Genomic DNA, 20,691 nt, shown 5'->3' on the forward strand with positions numbered 1-20,691 from the left:
GCTTGGCCAGGCTAACACAGGAGCCTGATGGTGTGCTTTGCAAAGAAAATAAAATATTGCTTGATTTTTCGTGTGACATGTTCTGAGATTGATTGTAAAATGCTTTGGGATTGATAGAATTTTATATGCATGCAGAAAAATCTCCCTGTCTGTGAATGAGTATGTTTAATAGGAGAGCTGTTCAGTGCTCAAGTCATGAGTTTCTGGGGCTTTTGCCAGATACTGCCAAAACCTTCTATAAAGCCTTTGTAAGATACATTTTTTAGGAAGGCATCACCTGTAAAAGTGTCTCTGTATCACTGGGCTCATTCAAAATCAAATCCTGATCATTTTTATGCACCCTGCTAGCAGAAGAGAGGAAGTATAAAAAAATATTCTGTTGCTTGATTACATCCTACGGAAAGGCTCTTACAGAGTGATTTTTGCTCCTGCCCAAGTGCACATCAATTTCAAAGACAATAGATTAACACATTGTCTTGCTGATTTTGTACAGGAGCGGGGGTGCAGGTGACACCTGATTGGGGGAGACTGGCTGGAAGTTAATCAGGGAGTGAACAGACGTGGGTCTGTCCCTGGTTTCTCACTTCCTCTTTTTGACATTGCACTGTATTGAAGGGCAAACGGTTGTGTAGAGCCAGGAGAGCACAAAAGGTGAGAACCTGCAAACCACTGATAATTTTTGAAGGTACCTCTCTCTCTGTAGAAGAAAATCTGCTGTTCTTTCAGTGCATTGCTGCTATGCCCAGGTTTTCATGAGCCTGTGAACTCTGAAACCTTCCCCATCCTGTTATGCCTCCCTACCTGAGGCAACACCTCCAGGGCAGTATCTACATGAGTGAGGATGAACTCTAATGTGCTAGCTCAGAAAAATAACATTAAACTTGCAGGTTAATAGAGCCACTTAGCTGAAAATATTAAAAAGTACAACTCCAGTATTTAGTTAATTGTTATTTCTAGGGATGTAATATCTCAAAATGCAGGTGGTAGGCTATGACCTTCTCACACTGTGCAGAAGAATTTTACAGCAGTGCCTGGTTACTAGACTTTGATTGATTCACTCAGTATAAAGAAAGAAGCGAGAATGAAAATCCATAATATTGCAGTATGTGCTGTGTGTCTACTGGATGTAAGGCTGTGGGGACCAGGATTTTGTATTAATGAACAGAAGTAAAAACTGTGTGTTATTTAGGTTTCAGCAGCTGGTAAAGGTTGCTATTGGTCCATATTTCAGTTTGCAGCCTGGTGATTTGGTGTTGGTCCTTGGGAATTGGTGACTGAGCTACTGGAAATAGCTCATATTGGAAAGCTGTAGCTTTCCAGACATAGAGAGATGTAGTGTTATTCCTTGTGAAATAATACAAGAAACCTTAAATGCTCCTATTCTCCTTATTTGACCACATTCTATTTGTAGGGTAATACCTAGAAAGATTATGGTTTTTTCCTCCTTAAATATATGCCACTTCATCTGTAGTTTGCTGAGGCTTACCAAACAATGATCTTTTCTTTCTACCTCTTAAATGAAGATGATGAATTTAAGGAGCTTCCGTAGCAGAAATAAAAGAGACTCTCCTTCATTTGTCTGGTCTCAACACAAACCACTCCTTCTTTTTTTCTGTTTGCCTAATCAGATTAATTTTTAAATCCTTTAAGGTGAGACTCCTGTTTACTTTCCAAGTTCCTAGAAATGTCCTCTTTTTTTTAGGTTGATTTGGAAACAAGTAGTCTTTTCCTTTAACTTTCATTTTAGGGCAAGAATTTTCCAAAGCATGCTTCAGCCACAGCAAAGAAAATGTGCTGGGACATAGACCAGAACAAGTTACTGAGCAAAAGGAATGGGATTAGGAAGAAATTAATATTATATTTAGAAGAATATTAGGAAGAAATTCTTCATTGTAAGGGTAGTCACTTGGTGGCACAGCTCGCCCAGCAAAGTTGTGGCTGCTCCAGCCCTGGCAGTGTCCAAGGCCAGGTTGGATGGGGCTTGGAGCAACCTGGGATAGTGAAAGGTGTCTGTGCCCTTGGCAGGGGGTTGAAATGAGATGATCTTCAAGGTCCCTTCCAGCCCAAACCAATCTGTGATTTTATGATTTTCTAGAGGCTGTTTTTTGATGCTGGGGCAGAGAGCACCCCATGATTGCATGAATGTACATAGTGTGGGCTTCATCCACTGACATAAAAAAGCAGCAGCTTAAGAGGTAGCACTTGCAGAGTTGTACTCCACAGAGAGAGGTGGGTGAAGTTATATTCCAGTCTCCCAAAAGGATCCAGAGATGACAAAAATACTTTAAACCTCAGAACTGCTCAGTTAAATATAACCTTTATGCCCATGGTAAAGCTACAAGTTAAAGGTCCCATCACAGGTAGGTGGCACAGATGTAAATTTGCTATTAAATGGGAAGGGCTTTTAGTTTTATGACTGAAGTTTACAATAGCATCTATAATCAATAGTCTAAATGCAAGAAAATAAAACACTTTAACTGCATGTAAGACTCCAGAGCTTTGCGCTTTGTTTTACCTTTGGTTATTTGTTCTGAAAGGATTAAGTGCTTAAAAAGCTTAAACACATAGGAGGTGATTCTACTTTCTTTTATTGTGATATAAATTTGGGATAGTTCAATTAAAGTGAATGGGTATATACAGGTATAAAACTTGTGTAAACACTAAGAGCATAAGTCCTATAGACTAAAGAGACCAGGAGGTTACTATAAATCGGAAAGATATTGAGCCCTTGTTTGTTTCATAAATGTCACAGAGTCATGAGTTTTAAAACAATGTATTATATCTTTTTTAACCTTGATGGGTTGCTTTCATGTTCACTGGGAATAGATAGATTTTCCAGAATTATGATTATGTCTTCATATCATTCATTTTGGTTGTGGTTGCTACGTTACGAGACAGGGATATAGCAAAAACTCACTTTGCTTTGTTGGAAATTCAAGGCTTTTCAGGAGTTAAATGATGGAAAATGGGAATGTTTTAAGACTTGATTTTTGTTAAAAAGGCTTATTGCTGAGATACAGGTGTGATGGTATCACTTTGTAAATGAGGTTTATTATGCCCAAATTAAAGATAAGGCATTAGTGTGAAGTAGTAAAGACTGGAGAGGAGGTGCAGTGAACTGTGCTAGAAGGCTCTGGAGTTATACTGGGGAGTGGTAGCAACACTCCAGCCCTTTGACCTCCTGGTGGACTTGTTAATGGCTATGGAAATGTGTCCCTTTTTATGCCTGGAGGCCAGGATTTGTTTCTGGAGCACTGGACAGCAGAGGGCATGGGCAGGTAAAGAGCAGACAGGGCTGAGGCTTGGAGCTGGTGCCAGTGGCGCTCTGGAGAGCTGGCCTTGCACATGCTCACACAAGTTACTCTGGGAGAATATATAAAGGGATTTTTTTTTTCTTTTTAATTCAAGAGCTGATGAAGTTTAATTATCTCTCTGAGCTCAGATTTAGTTATTTTGCATAATTTTAATCACCGATGGCCTAATTTTCATAGGTGTTAATTCCCGCAGCTCACACTGAATAGGAGAAGCAGATGCTCACACCCCTGGAAATGATCCTTTAGGATCTAGAGCTCACAGCTGACTTCCTAAGCCAGTTATTGATAATGGATTTTACTGTAGTCAATTTTTGTTTTAAGAAATACTTCCTCAAAACAACTATTTCCATGGCTGTGGAAAGATGCGTGTGTTCTATGTTTAAGATTTTAATTTCAAAAGTAGATCTGAAAAGCATAGAGTTCTGAAGGGATGTGGAGGAGGAATCCTCTTCACCCAGTGTTTGATGAAGAGCACTTTTCATTGCCTTTATGGTTGCATTTAACGTGCAGGTCCATGAAATGGGATTAAGAATTCCCAAAAGGAATGAAAGAGTTATATGTTGTGGGAGTTGGGTATTTGATACTTGTCATGTGAAAAGTGTGCTCTTTATTATTTTCTTTGGGGGTAATGAACCCTGTGTGTGTATCCAGATTTGCACAAGATGCTGTGAGTTATTTAAGAGAGCATGACAGCTCATCTGAACAGTACCTGTAAGTGAAGTAATTGGCAGTATTCACAAATATTTTTTGTGAATGCATTAAAAAATTTGGAGCTAATTAAAAAAATCATTCACAAAAAAAATCATTCACAAAATAAGTTAAGAGAACGTGTGTGCTCCAACTAGTGTGTTTATTTTTCATATAGTTTTGAGATGCAGGTTTGCTTGCCATAGCTGTCAGGAGTAGATACTGTGGAGAATAAACAGAATTATGATGTGGAAGGCTTTTTGTGCAGAGACACCCCACTGTGTTTGAGTTTACAGTGATCAGTCAGCAGTTAAGGAACATATGTAGCTTTAACAACTCTGGATCTGCTGTAAAAAGAGAGAGCATTTGTCTTGAGAATAAAGGAAGGAAATTATTTTACGTAGTTTACATTATACAAAACCCAAAGATTCTGTGGTAAAAATAACCTAGGAAATTTGGAGGAGTGGAGGCATAAAGCAGCACAAGTGTGAACAGATTGGTTATAAAAACAGTATTGCCTAAGGTTTGTGTTTGGGAAGCTCAGGAAGACTTTGGGCTCTTATTTACTCCCCTCAGACTGTGACCTGTGAATCAAAGTGAACTCTGCCTGTGGAAACATTTTTGTTAGAAATATACTCTACATTTTCAGTCATGATGGGGAAATAAATTCTGCTTTCCACGGATATACAGCTCTGTTTTCTCTGTGGTTTTAGTAAGTTCTTCCTGGCATTTAAGCTGGTACACATCAACAACTGTGGTCTGGACATTCACCTACCTGTGTCCAAAAATGTTATAATTCCTTGAAAACCTTTAAGCTCTTTATTAGGTGTGAATGGAACATAGAATGAAAGTATTTTTTGTCTCGAGCTTGCTGTGTATCACAACTTGTGGAAAGTAGAATTAACTGAGATGCTTTAGCCAATCCCTTGAAGGAACTGGCAGGACCTTGGGCACTTAGAAAGGAGCCCCCTGTGGAAAAGCTGCAAGTGCTTGGAGCTCCATCGAAGTGTGCAGGATTTCAGCTGTTAGGGGCATTTCAGAGCGAGGTGTTCAGCTCTTGGCAGAGAGAGGTGGTTTAGTGCTTTGAGGCACATGTTTGAAAACTACTGTTCACACTTAATCAAGCCTCTTAATCTTCACTCATTTTTTACACGGTGCTCAAAGGTGCTGTCAGGGTGATTTAGTGCTTCAGAACGCTTTGGAGATTGGTGCTCTGTCAAAAGTTTTACACAAGTGCTCTAGACAAATAGCACATATTTAACTTATGTAAATTTAACACTCAAAATGTTTCCAAACATCCCCTGTTTTGGATAGGAAAGTGCTGCTATAAGGATTAAACCAATTGTATTTTGTCATCTAATGAAGTACCTCTCCCTTACCTGTAGTCTTTCAAAAACTCATTTTACCTGTTCTTTTTCTATTCCCAAAGGTTTGCCTGGAGGACTTCGGAATGGAAAGCTTGCCAAGTGTCTCTGCTCCTTGACCAGCAGGACCCTCACCACCAGAAGCAGGCAGGGCTCTGTGGAGGTGGGATCCAAACCCGGGTGGTCTACTGTGCCCAGATCGTCGTGGAACTGGGGACACACCGGCCAAAGGAGGGTGCGTGTGGAGGGTCACTCTGAAGCGCTGGCCTGAGTGGATCTGAGCAGGAGAAACAGGAAGAAAGAAGTAGATAATGTGGAGTCATTGGTAGCCTTTGGCTTGCTGATGCCCTCCTTGTATCCATGCTCACACAGGGAGGTGCTGCTCGGCACCAGAGGAAGCCCTGAGGAGCTGCCAGGAGCCACTACCTCCTAGGATGAATTGCTGCCTGTTCTGTTGTTCATTTCATTGGGAGAGTTACAAAGGATGAAGGAACTAAATTATGCTTGGAGTTGACTTTTCTTCCTCTGTCATATATCAGAAAGCCCAGCCTCTTGGTAGCTGCACTTATCTGTAGTGTAGTCTTAGTTTAGAATATAAAACAGGTTGTCACACACCATTCCGGATATGGCTTTAGCCTCTGCTTCAGGTTGATACACAATCTTTCTTGTGATTTGAAGGGGAAAGCAAAAATGATATTGTCACAACTTCTGAGCAGACAGATGAGTTTTGGACTCTGGAAGTGAGTTATATTTACTTTAGAAGAAGAATAAGTAGTTACAGATTTACAATGAATAATTCATCATAGGCTGTTTTATTTACTCAATGTGGTGCTCTTGCAGAATGTGTTTTTGAGCAGAGATGTAAGATAATAACACAATATTGTACCTTAGATTTATTTACTTACAGAGGAGAAGCAAGTGTTTCCTGGATGCCCAGTGTGTGTCCCAGCATCCCTCACAGACTCTGAGGTTATAGACAACCAGACCTGTTTTAATCTTTATTCAGTCCAAGCACAGTGGCTGATTCACCTCTTCCAGACATCTGGCACTCCTTTGCTCTCCTAGCACAACCCCTCTCTCTTGTTTCACAGAAGTGTGTGATGCAGGGTTAGAGTTAGAAAAGTGCTGTTGATAAAATGTGTGGCATTTATTGACTTTCTTCATCCTTCTGAGCACTCCTGTGTTCCTTGCAGCCACTGTGAGGCAGGTTGGTGAGCAGAGAGCTTGAACTGACTTCATTCACACTTTATTCTTTGTCAGAATTGTGAATTTCTCAGGAAGACTAGAGGAGTGCCTCTGAATTCCTTGAGCATTTACATATCTCATGACCAGAGTGGTGCTACATATTCAGTGTGTGACACCTGCAGCTTTTTCCCTTGCTCAAAGTTCAGTTCAGTTTAAAAGTTGCAAGCCCTCTCCTCAACCAAAAAAACCCCACAAACCCTGGGATACCTCTTCCTTGTATTTACACTTTTAATCTTAAAAAAAAAAACCAACATATAGTCAACTGTAAAAACCCAGATGTGCAGAGCAATTGTACAAGGTATAAACTATTACTGTAATTTCAAAGCAGTACTGCACATGTACAATAGTGCTTGGAAAGTGAAAATCCCATCTACTGTCAGCACAGTGACATGCAAATGGAAAGAGGGAAAGCCTTCCCTCTTATCCCTCCTTATCCAGTAATATTCAGTGTGTCTCATTTACTAGCTGACTAATTTTTGTTCTTTGAATAAATAAGGAATTACATGTTTTTTGGCTTTTTTCTTTTGGCAATCAGAACTGGCAGAATACTTTTATTTATCACTATCTCATCTTTTACTGTACCAATTTTTCAGTGATGAGGAGAAGATGAGGAAATTAATCCTCTATGTGTAAGCAAATATAGTGTCTAATTGCTACCATCCAAAGCACAGTAATTTTTCTTTCTTCACCTCTTAAGTGTCCTTAAAGGGATCATTCAGGAATCAAACAAGTAAGTCTAATGGGATATTACCATCCATCACAGTTGTTATTCTTCTGGCTACTTCCATAGAGAATTTGGACCTGGGCCCAATGACATATGCGAAAGAAGATTTTGTCCCATGGTCTCTCCAGCAGCATTCTGGGATAAAATATGTTGAATCCTAGTTGGAGACAGGTACCATCTGTGATGTGTTTATACATACTGCTCAAAGCTCTTTTATCTCCCAAGGATGTCTCTCCCATTTTTTATTTGCCTAGTCTTCCCATCTATTTCTTCTTTTATTAAAACGTGTGTTTGGAAAGGGAGCACCTGTTTCCTTGAGCCCCTATATATCAGTTGTTCAGAAGGTTAAGTCTGCTGAAATCTTTCTGTATTTTGATTATAAGGTTCCAACTTGAAGATACTGAAAATGGAAAACTGTCACTCAGGTATTACTTTAAGAAATGCATTGATAAGATTTCATATTTTTCTTCCCCAAGAGGTGACCTAACTAAGAAATCCCTGTCTTGTTCCAAGTGAAGTTATATGTTTTTTAAGCCTTGAGGAGGATGTTCATACTATTAATATGAGTATTTGGAAGGAAAAGATATTGCAGTCTTTGAAGTACTTGATCATATTCCTGCATTCTGAGGCTGCTGCAGCTAAATTTACATTGGTAAATGTGTAAAGTGATGTGTAGTTCAGAGGTCTGTGAATGTAGGTAACCTAAGTGAAGAGACTGTACTGCTTTTAATGCTGACTGTTCTGTCCAAGGAGTCCACATCCCTCCTCACCTGGGAGGCTTTTGTTAATTTAGGCTGAATTTTAACTTGATTACCTTTCTACAGATCCTGCTGGTTTTAAGTATCTCACAGAATTTTAACATGTTTAAATTTATAATGCTTAATTATTACATTATAATGCTTAATTACACCCAAGAGGTTGTAATCTAGTAATTCCAGAGATGGAAGTGGCAAATCTGCATGTTGGAAATGATGCTTTTAAAGAGGAGACACATTTTGCACAAAAAAGTAGCACAAAATATGCAAGTGAGCTACTTGTGGTACAGCCCTTTCTGCCCTTCAGCTCTAGATACTCCTTGATCCCTGTGCCTGGAATCCCATTTCTGGAACAAACTGTAGGAGTGGTGGTGACTGCCCTTCTTTGTACCTCTTTTTTAAAGTAAATCTGTTCATTCATATGAAAACTCTTTTAAGCAAAGTAGGAATGCACATCATTAACTTATTTTCAAAGCCAGACACTGCTACCATAGTATGCACATGCTTTCTTCTCTTCTGTAAGTGGGCTTACAAAAAGAGATAAGAGTTTTGGGGTTTTATGGAATTTTATCTGGAATGTATTTTTCCCTAATAAATTTTAATTGATCTGGGTGAATATCACTAACAAGCAATCCCCAGTGTACCAACAAAAAAGACATTTGGTAGGAAAGAATGTTATGCAACAATCTGTTTATGAAACCTTTCCTTGTTTGGCAGTACAACTCTCCTCTCAATCTCAATAAATAATTCCAGTGGTATGGGAATGAAAATTCATCTTAGAATCTGGGACTGGTGTCTGTATTTATGTTCAAACAGTTAATAAACATATGTAGTTCCTAGATTTAATTTTCTACCTCAGGATTTTTTTTTACTTTCTTTTCTGAAGACCGAGGAGTATCCTTCTGTTTTCTAATTAATTTTGCTTTTTAGATTTATCTGGAAACTGTATCGCTTTCTCAGTAGTCTGGGAGATGGCTGTCTTTATAAAATACTCCAGAGGTATTTCCTCTCTTCTCTGAACTAGTTACCTGCTGTTTCTAGTGACTGGGATTGCTGCTCTTTCCATATTTTCTGTAGTTTTCTAACTAGGGTTCTATCTGCCCTGTCATTCTTTCATAAAATTTATGCCTTATTGATCTTGACATTTTTCCTTTTTTACTTGTTTGAGATCCGATTCATATTGTGCTTTCAGAATTTTCTTAGAGTGTTTTTGAGTCCTGTCTGCTTAAGTTTTAATTATAGGACTGAAAAGACCTTTGTGAAATAATGCCTTGCTTCCTTGAATCCTCTTTATTGTTTACTCAGCATAGTAAATTTGGCTAATAAAATGTATCTCCTATAACCTGCTCAGCAGAAGTCATTGCAAGTTCCTATCTTCTTAATCTTTGTTATTACATCTGAAAATCCATATAAAATTCTCATGCCTGTAAAAGGTTCTAAAGTTTTGTTTACATTTTTTTGTTTTGCTTAATGAGTTCCTCTATCATATTTGTGTCCATATATTTATTTTTATTTGGGCTTTAATTTCAGTAGTAGGTATGTGACACAGTTTGCCTTCATTTTTTTTTGATAGCTTTTAGTGTTACCCTCCAAAACTATTTCTTACAGAATTCTCTATTATTTTTATATTCCTCTTTCCTTTGAAAGACATTCAACCCTCAGCTGTTAGTGGACATAATACCTTGCCTGACTTACTCCCCTGCAGTTCCTCAGCCTATACTAATTTTTGCTTTATTTTTAGGATGCAATTCCACCTGGTTCATTTTACATCAGATTGGTTTTTTATAAACTTGTGTGTCGCCAGCTGTAGCAGCAAAACCTCCTTTAGTCTGTTTACAGCTGAGGACTTGGAAAATCCTCAAGAACCTGTTCAGGTCTAATGGTTACTCTCTGATCCATCCCTCTGTGTATTCCCTTATGTAGTTTTGTCTTACAAGCCCTTTTACTGACAGAATCACAAAAATGGTCTGAAGCTGAAACTGGTCCCCTGCACTTTCATCTAAGTCCAACTTCTACGAGTCTCAAAATGATTATTTTATGGCCTTTATACGCTCTTGTTTTCCTCAAAATATTGAACTTTCTCCCCACTGCTGATAGACAAAAATGCCTATTCCTTTCTTATCTGATGAGTGAATTTTTCAGACTCTTCTTGACTCCCACATGGGAAATATTTTGGCATTGTGTTTTGTTTTTCAGATATTGGTGCCTCTTTGGACTTGCACAGAGATTAATTTGAGGAGTCCTTTTGTAGATATCTTATGTTATTCTCATCCCTTTCTTTCTGCCCTGTTGTCTTTTTTAGCTCCAAAATGTGCTGTTTTACTTCCTTTGCTCTGTATGCTCTGTTTCCTAATGAGGGTGCCAAAATTTTTTTCCCTGCAAGTTCTTTGTTCTGCTCTGAATCATGACCTTCCAATGTGTCTCCTGAGGGATTAGTGTTTCAAACTGGTGCATGTGGCATCTGTTCAGTACACTGTGGTTTTGGGAAGAGGACAATGCCAGTGGAAAGTCCAGTTTGAATGTGCCACCATCCCCTTGGGTGCCAGGGGTCTTGTGGAGCACCAGGTCTGACTCTTCAGGAATTGGAAGTTGGTTGTGCAGGTTGTTGTTGTTTATGGCTGTTGCCATCCTGCATATTTATAGGGAAAGGGCTATGTTGATGAACATAAGCTGCCTCTAGGAGTTGATGCAGGTTATGCACTGTTGGAGTGAATAGGAACCCTGTGTGGAGTGTGAGCCCTATATTAAGTGCACACTTTTTTTTTTTTTTTTTTTTTTGTAAATTTATGCTGGTGAAACTGCAGGAATGAGAAGATTAATTTACTCTGCAGAAATTAGAATTTTAGGACTTTGATGTTTAAATCCTGTTTTCCTTGTCTGGTTTATGAAATTGAAAAGGAATAGGTTAGAATATATTAGTAATGAGAAAACTTGACTAGGACTGTAGGAGGGAGAGACATAATGGTCAGCAGTGGTGTGAAAAAAGCTTTGTTGAGCTGCTCCTGGTGCAGCAACAGGAGCTCCAGCCTGGGGCTTAGGAATCAGCTAGAAACCAGATTCTCAGGTGGAACCTCTGCCCCCCAAGGATCTCTCTCATCCCAAACTAGTTATTTATCACTGGGATGGCTGTATTGTCTTGAAAAGATGAGAAATACACCTCTGAAGTGTGAAATATATTCACAGAAGTCTGTATCAGATTTTTATTGCTGGGATGCCAAGTTATTGATCTGTAAGCTCACCAAATGCTGAGCAGATTTATGAGATACAACTCACATAATGGAAAAATAAATATGTAACAGCTGGCTTCTTCAGGGGAAACCCTGTAGAAGCAGGAGAGGAAATGATTTTATTCAGATTGTTGTGGTGCTTGACAGTGGTGTTTAAATGTGCATTTCAAAAATCTGAGTTTGAATCCATTAAGGGAAAAAAAAAACATTTTCCCTAATGTCTTTCAGAGGTGTAATACTTTCAGTTATTTCATATCTTAAAACTAATTAAAGTAAAATGAAGTGAGTAATGTTTAAAAAGACTTTGACAGTGAAAAAAGTGAGCCTTTTAAGAGATGCCTTATAAATAATAGGCCTTTTTTTTGTCAATAAGTTATTTGTTATGACCCTGAACAGCTATTACTTTATAAATGCTTGAATTTGTTTATCTGGCTGTGGTATGCAGCAAATAATATGTTGCCCAGTTAGTTCACGGGAGATACAAGGTTTTAGTCCAGGCTTTTACTTTGAAAGCTAACATTTTAATTGCATCTGTGTTTTTATAATTATTTCCTGCCACTGGAACTGGATTCATTCCCTTCCAGACAGTGATGGTTTGTTCTGTGTAATTTTGTCCTGCTGCTGTTCCGAGGACAGGGAGCTGCATTGTGTTCAGACAATAACAGGGAGCGAGATGTAAAATTAAAAGGATTTCTGTGCACGCGGCTATGCCACAAACTGGGACACTGGTGAGAGAGAAGGAAGCCAGAGGTGTCTGGAGCAGGAGACACTGGAGAAAAATGAAGTTTGTGTGCCAAGGCCAGCCTGGCTGCTCCCAGGATCCATGCTGGCTGTGTCACCAGCTTAGCTTTGGGCCACCTGTGCCACATCCCGGTGTCCCAGGCACATCCACAGTGGCGCTTTCTTCGTGCCAGTCACAGAAGAGGTTTCTCCTTCCTGTGGAATGAATGCTGAACTCGGCACTGGGCAAAGCTCCCACTCTTACAAAGCTTTCATGAAGCTTTCATGGATTTTCTTCCCCATTTCATAGGTTTTCTTCCCTGTTTTCCTTGTTTCTTCTCTCACCCTCTCTGGTGGTCTGCTCCAGCGATTTTCAGTCTTTTCTGGATAACAACCAAAAGGCTCAAATAGCCTGCAGAATCCTTTTTTCCTTCCCATCATTGCCTTTGCTGCCATCCCAGCATCCCTGTTGGCTCTGCTGTTTTTCCTGGACACTCTTAATGAATTGTCACCTCTGATCTGCTCAGTCATGTGGCTGCTGGTGGGGAGCCCCGTGCTCACTCTGAATTTTTGCCAGATATGTAGAGTCAGTTGTTAATCTCCACAAGTTCTGCTGTAGCAAAACAATGCAGTATCCCAGCTGAGATCACAGTCCTGTTGAGCAGCAGAGGGAGGACACAGGGATACTTTTTGTCTGTGTCACTTTAATAAAATTGTGAGGATTTTTATTGTTCTGAAATCCATTAAGCCATTGTTGCTCTTGGCAATCCACTATTAACCCTCTTTCATGCTGTGATTAGCCTTCTATTCATACGTTGTTCCTTGTCTATTAAATGGATTTTAATTGAAAATAGGCCTCCAACTTTGTGCTTAGTGGCTTCAAAACTAATTGATTTTTCCTCAAAGTATAAAGGAACTCTTTCTATCAGACATGGGGTGCATTAGGCCCTTAATGGAGGGGTGCAAGGGACTGGGGTTGGTGCCATTTCCAGGCTGGTCAGATTTCATTCCCCACTTTTCCCTTGTGCTGTGTTTTGTTTTTGCTATAAAAATGTCTTTCAGGTTAGAGAAATTACTTGCAAATGTTGTGCTGGGTTTACCCCTATTGTGTTACACATGAAGGTATTTTTATAACATAACTCACTCCTTGGTGGTTTTCTCAAGTAATTTCCCTTTGTATTGATCCAAGTGTCTTTGGTTTATAAGTCCCAGCAAAGGCAGTAAGAGCTTTCACAAGGATATGCCATCCCTTTCTTGTGCCTCCCTTGTATCCTGGGATTGATCCCTTGTATCTTTAATTTGGATTAGTTTTGCCATATGGTAAACATTTGGATTTATTTCCTTGAGAATTGAGTATTACCTAAAATATATGAGAGGCAGACCTGATAATCTTTGTGTGTTATACACAAAGTATATATTAGTGATATATTAGTGATATTTAGAAAAGTCTCATTTTGTTTCTAGTAACAAAAATGCTTGAGTTTTCATTGTAAAAGGGAAATGTAGTTAAAGTCCAGGAAAAAAGTGTTATCTGCCTCCTGAGGAGTTGAAAAACCATATTTGACAGGGCCCCCTGCAAACAAAATGCCATCCTATGCATTTCTGCCTCTGTTTGGTCATCATTGCATTTAACATAGTGTGGGTATGTGTGCCTGCAAGTATCTGTCCACATGACTCTATTCAAAGATAATTTATTTATTGGCTTAAAATTACGTTATGGAAATAATCATATCAGAGCTGATTTCCTCTTCCACTCTTCCTCCAAATCATTACCTCAGTAAAAATATATAGGGAAACAAGACACTTTAGAACCCAATTTATTATCTCCTGCTGGTAGCAATAACCTGAAAATAACAGCAAATAGTAAAATTCAAACTTGAGGCAAGACGCTGGTGCTGGGAACAGCTGCAGTTGCATTTATAAAGGATGGATTCAATATAACAGCTATAGAAATGTGCAATGTTTCAGAGGCTCCCAGATTAGTACTTGATTGCTTTTTCAAGTTTATTCTATAGATTGGGAAGAACACAGGATTTTAAAAGGTATGAACAAGCATCATAAATAAGCTGCTACTTGAATCAGAGATGGTTCCTCCCCCTCCCACTCCTTGCTTTCCTGGCTTCTGCCTTTCACCTTCCTCCTAAAACGTGGCTAACATTGTTCCAAGGAAAATAATTACACAAAAAGCACTTTTTCTGTATGAATGCAGGGAAATGCCACCACAGAGTCAATTATTGAACGAAATCAGAAGGCTGGCCCATTCCTAAAGACATTCCTGGCAGCTCTGTTCATTTATCATAGGCATAATGTCAGGTTTTTTTTTTCCTGAGTAGGACATCCACAGCCAGGCTACCTGTGCCATTTGGAGGCTGCAGTGTGTGAGAATTTTGGCATTTAAAAGATTCACAGAAAAATTCTCCCTTATCATTCCTTTATAATAAAGGATTTTTTAAAATCCAAAATCAATTTAAAATCATGTTGGGTGCACTGGTTGGTTTTCAAGGAAGGAGAACCATGTAGTTGTATCTAGGCTTCCACATATAAATAGTTAAATTCAGTATAGAAACATTTTAAACAGTTAAATTCAATATAGAAACCTAAAAATCAGTGAGGAGGGAAGAGCCATTCCTGGCAATGACACCTTGAGTTAGAGCAAAGCAGGACTGGACTTTAATCCTTGGGTTGACCATTTGTGCTCAGTTTTATTTCCTTTCATTTCTCCAAGTGAACTTCCAGAAAACTGATACAGTTTTGCAAAGCTTGATGCTGAGAGGCAGGTTAAACCATGCATGAGACTTCTGGTAAAATAAATACTCTTATCCTTAAAACTCTAATATTTATCTTATTCTGTCTGTCACTTCACTTGCAAGGTTTCTAGAAAAGGTCTCTTTATGTGAGCATTCAGATGAATTGGATTTATGCCACCTTGTTCTAATCTTTAAATGAACATGTCAAAGGCCTTACAGGGTCTCAGAAAACATTCAGAAAATGGTCTTTTTTACCATTGTATTATCTTTCAGCTTGGAATTAAATCACACTATTGTTTAATCCTATTATTCTGATGAGTTGGAACCGTAAGCACTGATATTGGTTTGAATATCACTTCAAACTGACAGGTCTAAACTCAGCTTCAGGATGTGCAAATCAGAATTTGAGATTTTGAATGCTAAATTCTTGTGTCTAAAAAAAAAAGTTTTGCTTCAAATGATTAATTTTGAAGAAAATGGTGTAATATCAGAAAAAGGAAAGATTACTCATATTCTGGGCTTGTTTTTACAAATTCTTTTAAAATCAATTCCATGCATGGAAGCAAAGAAAAACAGACATGAAAAATAAAAATGAGGATAAAACAAACTCAGTAGCTATAAAAATTAATGAAGTCTTGGTAATGCCATGGCAAAGTAAACTCAAACAAGCCTTTGCCTTTTGAAAGACTGCTTTGATATTGATTTATCTAAAGAGACAGCCAAATTCAGCCCATAATGTAATTGAAATGCAATATCATATAATGACTCAGAAGACAGATTTAAGAGTCTTTCTTTCTCTTTTTTTTCCTTCCTCCCCCTGCCCCAAATAAAAAGGTGAGAGAAGTTAATTGAATCTAGAAATCTCTTATGATAAATGAAAATACAAAGAGAGTCAACTTTCCAAATCCATTGTCGGTCTCAACTAAACTGGAGCTCAGCAGAGTTTGGGATTGGTTTATTTCTGGGATAAAGAGGATTGGAGATCCATGGTGTAGGCAGCTCAGGTAAATGTCTCTCCTCCCAGGCAGGAAAGATGCTTCATGTTTGTGTCTGTGTAGAAGAATCCAAGAGCTCTGCTCAGTTTTATTGGAAGTCGATGAAGAAAATCCAAAGTCTGGACACTGCACCCATAATCCAGAGATGGCAGTGCCCCGAAGGGCATGGGAATGGGGAGAGTTCCTGTGCTTGGGTTTTACTCAGCCCCCTCTTCCTGGCTCCCAGTTGCAGTGGGAGCTTTTTGGATTCCCTGCTTAGGTATCTTTCTCTTCAGCCCTGTCTAAAGAGGTCTCCTTGGCCGTAAATGTGGGGGTTAGATCCTGGTGTGTTACTCCAGCACTGCTGAAAATCAGCACTCAATCTAGTTTTAAAGCACCTGATTACCACTAAGCATAGTCTCAACTGGCTTGCTGAATATGGGTGATTCAGATAAAACTCTTAAGTGCTTTTCTGAACACAGGATTAACTTTTTGCCCTGGGAGATAAGACCCTGAAAAATCACTGGATTTCGGTGCATTCTGGAAAACTAAGACCAGCAGGACAGAGTTACAGCCTTGATTTTCTTTTTTCCTTTTTTTTCATTAGTTGCCAGACCAGTTGATGGGAAGCTTTGCCAGGGTCCTGCCCCTGCCACCTCCCAGCTGTGTCACCTGCCGTGCCTGGCCGAGTGCACGGTGTCGTCCTGGTCACCGTGGGGTCCCTGCCTGCCCGAGAGCTGCCAGCACCGCCACGGAGGGAGAGGTGAGCAGGGAATGCAATACTGCAGAAAGACTGCAAAAGCAGAGGTGTCACACTGCACATTGGGAGCCTAATGTGTTTTTTAAAAAAGTTAATCTAACACAGGATGAAGCTCTTGGATGTGTGTAGTGGAATCTGACCTTTAAAGGCTTTTTGCCATAATTCATGTGAGAAGAAAATTAAGGTTTTCCAAGCTGATTCAGCTCCTTTTGTCCTGCACTGAAGTGGTGCAGGATGATCTCTCGGGCTCGCAGCTGCCAGGCTGCCCCTCTCTGATCCCCCTGGATGTCCTGCTGCATGCCTGGGTTCCAGGGCAGTGTATCAGGATGGAGGTGCATCCCACAGCCCTGCAATCTGGACTCAGATGGACCCAAGAGGTTGTTCTCATTGTTGTGGGTTTGGTTTAAATTCCTGGAAGAAGGATGTGCAAATGTAATTCAACCCCCCTGGATTTTAATTGAAAGCTGTACATGTTTGTTGCTGTGACAAGTTGAGATTCCTCACAGAGCCTTTCCTAAGGCTCTCAGTTGCAAAGATGGTTCTTGGAGTGCAGGTCAGGGAATGGATATTATTGTTTAGAAATTACGCTCTTCTGAAAACTGCTTGAGTATGTGAAATGATTTCAACTGGTCAAAAAATTTTCAAACAAAATGAGAAATAATAAAAAATAATAGTATTTGCAAAAGCATTTCATGTTTAAATTGTTTTGAATAATTTCTTTTGCTCATTTGAGAACTGTGGAAGTTTGATCTGTTATATTCTCTGGAATGTTTTATTTTTAATTTTCTTTTCTGTTTCATGACCAAAGCATTTCCATGTGACCTCTACTAATGCTGTATATTTGCCCCTGCTCTGAGACTGTCAGAGGAAAAACCCACATGTATTTTTTTTGCCTTAGAATTCTGTGTCATTTACATAACAGAACTTGCTGAAAGATACTTGTGTATTAGTTCTGCATTGTATATAGCAACATGACTTATGGTTTTATTCAGGAGGAGGTAGATTATGTAATCAATTCTTTGATTATTTCTGTAACCTTTTCCTTCCACTTTACATTTGAATCTTCCAGTTTAATAGGATGTCATTTCAAAGAAGTCTGATATGTATTATGTATCAGAAAACCTTACACCTTCATAAAACAGAATACTAATTTCTTAGTAAACGATTCAGCAGTGTCTCAAAACAAATCCTTTCGTTAGTGGATTCCCAGGCAGAATATAGATGTCATTTATATCTTCAGTTCCTTAACTGTTCCTCTCTTCTTATCTTAATGCTGTTATAACATTAATATATGCATTGCTGGTAACTTTCTGTATCCTGACGTGTATTTCTATCTAACGTTGATGAAAGGGAAAAAGAAATGTGAAAAATGTGAGTTGCTGGAATTCTTTGCACACTGTTAGATTTTGCATGCCTGGGTGCCTACAGTGCTGTCCCAATCAACCCAGTTTGTAAATATTGTTCACTTGTTTGTCTTTAAATCCCCCAGCTCCAGATGCTCCATATAGTCCTCTCGCTACCGGATTATTGCATGACTGTTTTTTCTGTTGTCCAGTTAATCCAGCTCTGCTTTTTCCAGGCTTTAGGATGAGACACAGACAGGTGATGGTGGATCCAGTGGGCACCCTGGCAGGTTGTCCTCATTTGGTGGAGTCCATTCCTTGTGAAGACGCGCGGTGTCACGAGTGGGTGGTGTCAGAGGGAACCTGTGTGGCAGACCGAGGGAAATGTGGGCCTGGTCACCGTGTCCTGAAGGCTGTCTGCAAGAGCAGGAAAGGTGAGCTGGGCTCTTCTCTTACAAGCCCTGTGGATTTTTGTGCCTCCTAAAATGACATCTTGTTGCAGAGCAATTGGCGCTTGTGTACAATGGCTCCTTACTGAATTTTATATGAAACTTTCAGATTTTTGAGTTGACTGTTTTGCTCCTTAAAGCCTGGGGCTAGTAGAACCCAGGATTTTGCCTGGAGCCTTCTCTTCCATTTTATCCAGAAGAGGATGGCTCATCAGTGCAGGTTCTGTGTTGTCGTTGCTGGCCTTATTACCACAAAAGTGGGATATTTGTACTAAATCAGGGCTCTCACTGAGGTCAGCAGCTCTATGGGCATTCAGAATATCAATCCAGCTCCCAGAACTACTTCTATCCTCAGGTTTTAGCCTGTGGTCTGAATAATTTTCTCATTGGGATAGCGCTGTTACAGTCACGAGCAGGGATGCTCGGTTGTGCTGCCAAAATTAATACAGGACTAAGATGTAAATGAAATGATTGTACTGAGTAATCCTTCCCTTGGCAGCAGTTTGAGACCTGCAGAGTGTTCAGTGTACAGGTTGCTAATAATGAGTAAGTACGTTTTTATGTGACGTTTACAAACAGCCAGCAAGATGTTATTTCTTGTGTATGGTTTGAACCTCAGCCAAAAGTTTCATTTCTTGATAAGGTCACTGTTGTCAGATCTTTAGATTCAATTACATGGAGCACAATTTTGCAGTCCTTAGTCACAGCAAGACTGTGCTATCATCTCAAAAGTGGCAAAACTGTGCAACTTTAGAGCCTGATATTGTATCTGAAATGGAGAATTCCTCTTTTAGTGGTGGTGAGACCAATCACAGGAAACAATTTCAGGGTGGTAACAAGTGGTTAGTTGGTAAGTGGTTAATATGGTGGGTTGTTTATGAGACACTAGAACCTGGCAGAAAGAAATAATGGCTGCTTTGTCTGAAGAACATGGATTTTTTTGAAATATATTTAAACCTGTGTGGTTTTCTTGTTTGTGAGAATGGGGGAAATAAAAGAAATCTTCAACTTGTACAAAATGACACAGCCAGAATGTCAAGGAGAGCAAAGAGCTTACTCTGAATTTTGCCTGAGTGGTCTCTGCTGATGTGTGATGATTACTGTAGGTCCAGGCCAGCAGGATGAGTGCAGATGGAGGCTGGCATTGCTGAGGAGCACCAGGTACTTCACATTGTTGAAGCTGTGCCAGCATCCATCTCTGTGCCCCAACTTGTGCTGGGGACAGAAAGCGTGTTCCGTGGCAGATGCTCACTGATCTCTGATCAAACTGTTCTCTGTGGCTGTGATCCTTCAGAAGCCAGGCCTTTGAAGTGTCTCTTTTTCATTCAATTGTTCAACAAGTGTTGGAAGTCTTGCAATACCCTTTTCATTTCAATTATTCTGTGCATGTTCTAGTAAAAAAATATGGTGGGATACTCTTCCCACCCCTCCAGCCTGAGGCAAACGTTGTTACTAGATGTGATCAGTGTCCACTTAAAACTGAGAAGGTTTCACCAGGAAATATCCAGGTTACCAGACAGGTTAGAATCACTGCTTAATGCTACTCTGAAGACTTTCTAAAGTCTTGATTGAGTATGAGAGGTCTGGAAGAGTCCTTACAGTTGAAGTTGGAAAAAGAGTCAAATTGTTTCTTCTTCTCTCAATTCACTAATGTAGTTGCTTTGTTCATAACCTTATTTATTTCCTTCTGTAATGTTCTCTTACCTAGATTTCCTTTACAAAAAGTAGTCTGCTTTTTTTTGGATAAAAGTTGGAGTAAGTGTCAGCTTTGCTTAACGTGTTTAACCTGGAGTAGCTGGTTAGTTGGCAGTGGGAGGTCAGAAGGGAGTCATGTTAAACTGAGATGTGTCATTTCCAGGTGAAATCGCATAAGGCCTGTGTCCATGCTGAACATTGTACACATGCTCAGTATTCTGTGCAAGCAGTGGTCCTGCTGAAAGCTGTATTGTGTGCTGCTATTTTCATTTACTTATGCGTCTTTTGAATTCAGCTCTAAACTCCAGTGATTTATCCAGTCATTCTGTCATCCATGCTTGGCATTATTGCTCAGTTTTCCTACTGAATGCCTGAAGGGATGAAAAAAAGAATTTTTTTGGACTCTGTTAAATGCCAAGTCCAGTATATCATCATCTTAACAGTTCATTTGGGCCTGGAGTGTGTTGATTAGGGTACTTTGGGTTGTCTCTGTATCCCTGCCAGCAAGATGCCTTCATTTTCATGTAAATGCCAGACTTTGTGATGTGGTGCTCTCCTCGTGTTGCTGCAGTGCTCTTCACGAGCAGCTTCTGTGCTGTTGGTGTCAGCTGTGCTGCAGAAGAGTTTGCCATCAGGCTTCTTGTCCTTTCCTCCTTTCTCCATCCTCAGTGGCTGGACCTGTGTCCT

The 20,691-nt window shown here is 39.6% G+C and overlaps 1 protein-coding gene across 1 annotated transcript in view; it reads left to right on the forward strand.

Annotated features, from left to right (window-relative positions):
• Positions 1–20,691, forward strand: part of THSD7B (thrombospondin type 1 domain containing 7B) — a 297,299-nt gene that overhangs the window by 115,651 nt on the left and 160,957 nt on the right. The window contains exons 9-11 of the mRNA XM_053982943.1: positions 5,431–5,600; positions 16,365–16,520; positions 18,097–18,294. Coding sequence (XP_053838918.1) covers positions 5,431–5,600; positions 16,365–16,520; positions 18,097–18,294 — 524 coding nt within the window. The remainder of the gene's footprint in view (positions 1–5,430; positions 5,601–16,364; positions 16,521–18,096; positions 18,295–20,691) is intronic.

Source organism: Vidua macroura, chromosome 7 (genome assembly GCF_024509145.1).
Source record: "Vidua macroura isolate BioBank_ID:100142 chromosome 7, ASM2450914v1, whole genome shotgun sequence".
In the NCBI taxonomy this organism is placed as follows: domain Eukaryota; kingdom Metazoa; phylum Chordata; class Aves; order Passeriformes; family Viduidae; genus Vidua; species Vidua macroura.